The following is a 1,849-nucleotide window of genomic DNA, read 5'->3' on the forward strand; positions in this document are numbered from 1 at the left end:
CTGACTTTAGACCATGTGTTTTTAATCACTGCCCAAATTTCTTGGATTTGGATTAGATATACATTAAATGTTCTTGTCCTTTTCTACTAGGACTCACAGAAAACAGTCCCACCGTGGCACCTAGACACTTTTTAAGAACAGGAACTGCTTTGCTTTCTAGTAAATCACAGATGCTTTAAGGCAAAGGTAAAAATATTAGGAGTTTTGTGCAGTAGCAGTATCATAGCTAATGAGGTTTATGCAACACATGATTTTTTCTATTTAAAAACTTCTTCTAAAAGTAAAAATATTATTACCTTTCTGGGTTATTCATAATTGCTCAAGGAGCCTCAGAAGTAAGGTATCGTCAATGTGATTATCAACAACTTCAGTTCATTCCACCTTTCTTTAGCCTTCCAGGGCTTCCTTGCATGGAAACACATTCCACTTATATCAGAGGTCTCTATCCAGGAAAATGCATTCAGATAGCCATACATACTTTTTTCCCCCCTCATTTCTGATCTCTGCTCAGAATTCATATTGAAATTTTCCCCAAGTGAAGCAGTCTTGGAAGTCGACTCCGAATCTCCTTGGTCCTAGCCCCATAGATGATTGGGTTGAGCACAGGAGGCACCAGAACATAGAGATTAGCCAGGAAGATGTGCACATGCCTGGGGACTCGGTGTTGGCCAAAACGGTGGGTGAGGAAGGAGAAGAAAGCGGGGATGTAGAAGACCAGGATGACCCCAAGGTGGGAGCCACAGGTACTCAGAGCCTTGTACTGGGCATCACGGGATGGAAGGTGAAAGACAGCATGGAGGATGAAGCCATAGGAGACAGAAATAAGAATAGAATCCAGACCCATGGCCAGAAGGGCCACGGTTAGCCCATAGACTATATTGACAGTGATGTTGGTACAGGCCAGTCGAGCAATGCCCATGTGCTCACAGTATGTGTGTGCCATGACATGGTGCTGACAGTAGGGCAGTCGTCTCAACAGGAAGATGAAGGGGGAGACAATGGCCACACTACGAAGTATCCCAACAAGGCCGATTCTGCCTATGACAGTGTGGTTGAGGATGGCTGTGTATCTCAGTGGGTTGCAGATAGCCACGTATCGATCAAAGGCCATGGCAAGAAGAACCGAGGACTCTAGAGCATAAATAGAATGGACACAAAACATCTGGGCCAGGCACCCATCAAAGGAAATCTCACCTGCTTGGAACCACAAAATGGCCAGCATTTTTGGCACAGTGGTGGAGCTGAGAGCCAGGTCAGTGAGTGAGAGGAGGCAAAGGAAGAGGTACATGGGCGCATGAAGGGCACTGTCTGTCACTATGACCAGGATGAGGGTGGCATTCCCAGCCAGTGCTACCATATACATGGCACAAAAGGGGATGGCAATCCAGACGTGAGCCCACTCCAGCCCTGGGATCCCCGTCAGGAAGAGAGTGGCTGGGAGACGGTCATCACTGATGTTGGAAGCTGGCATTCTGCTTGGCAAATAAAAGGGTGATGGGACACCTGTCCTGTAGCATGAGAGATCTGGTTCCTTCACATAAAATGATGACCTTTCTGTGAAGTAGTCTTTCTTAGGCTGAGAAAAATATTTGTTATTAACTTGCTTAAGGATCTTAAAATACTCCTCCACATATTTTATGCTTTCCCTTCTGCTGATTTCTATACTCATCAATCATATTTTGAATTCTATATCCCAAGCAGCAAGCTAAGTATTTAAGCATCTGTTCAACCTGATGCTTCAGGGGTCATCTCCTGTGTTCTTTTCCCACGCCTACAGAGACTTCTTTATTTCCCTTTTTTTCTATGTTTTTTAAATTTCAGTGAAAGTTTCCCTGTCTTCCTGACACCC

At 44.8% G+C, this 1,849-nt stretch overlaps 1 protein-coding gene across 1 annotated transcript; it reads right to left on the reverse strand.

Moving 5' to 3' along the window:
* Positions 1-514: 514 nt before the first annotated feature.
* On the reverse strand, positions 515-1,613 carry LOC133261274 (olfactory receptor 52D1). The gene has a single exon (XM_061439777.1). It carries the CDS (start codon positions 1,469-1,471, stop codon positions 515-517), a length of 957 nt encoding a protein of 318 aa, XP_061295761.1. The 5' UTR covers positions 1,472-1,613.
* Positions 1,614-1,849: the final 236 nt, after the last annotated feature.

Source organism: Bos javanicus, chromosome 15, assembly GCF_032452875.1.
Source record: "Bos javanicus breed banteng chromosome 15, ARS-OSU_banteng_1.0, whole genome shotgun sequence".
NCBI classification, from domain to species: domain Eukaryota; kingdom Metazoa; phylum Chordata; class Mammalia; order Artiodactyla; family Bovidae; genus Bos; species Bos javanicus.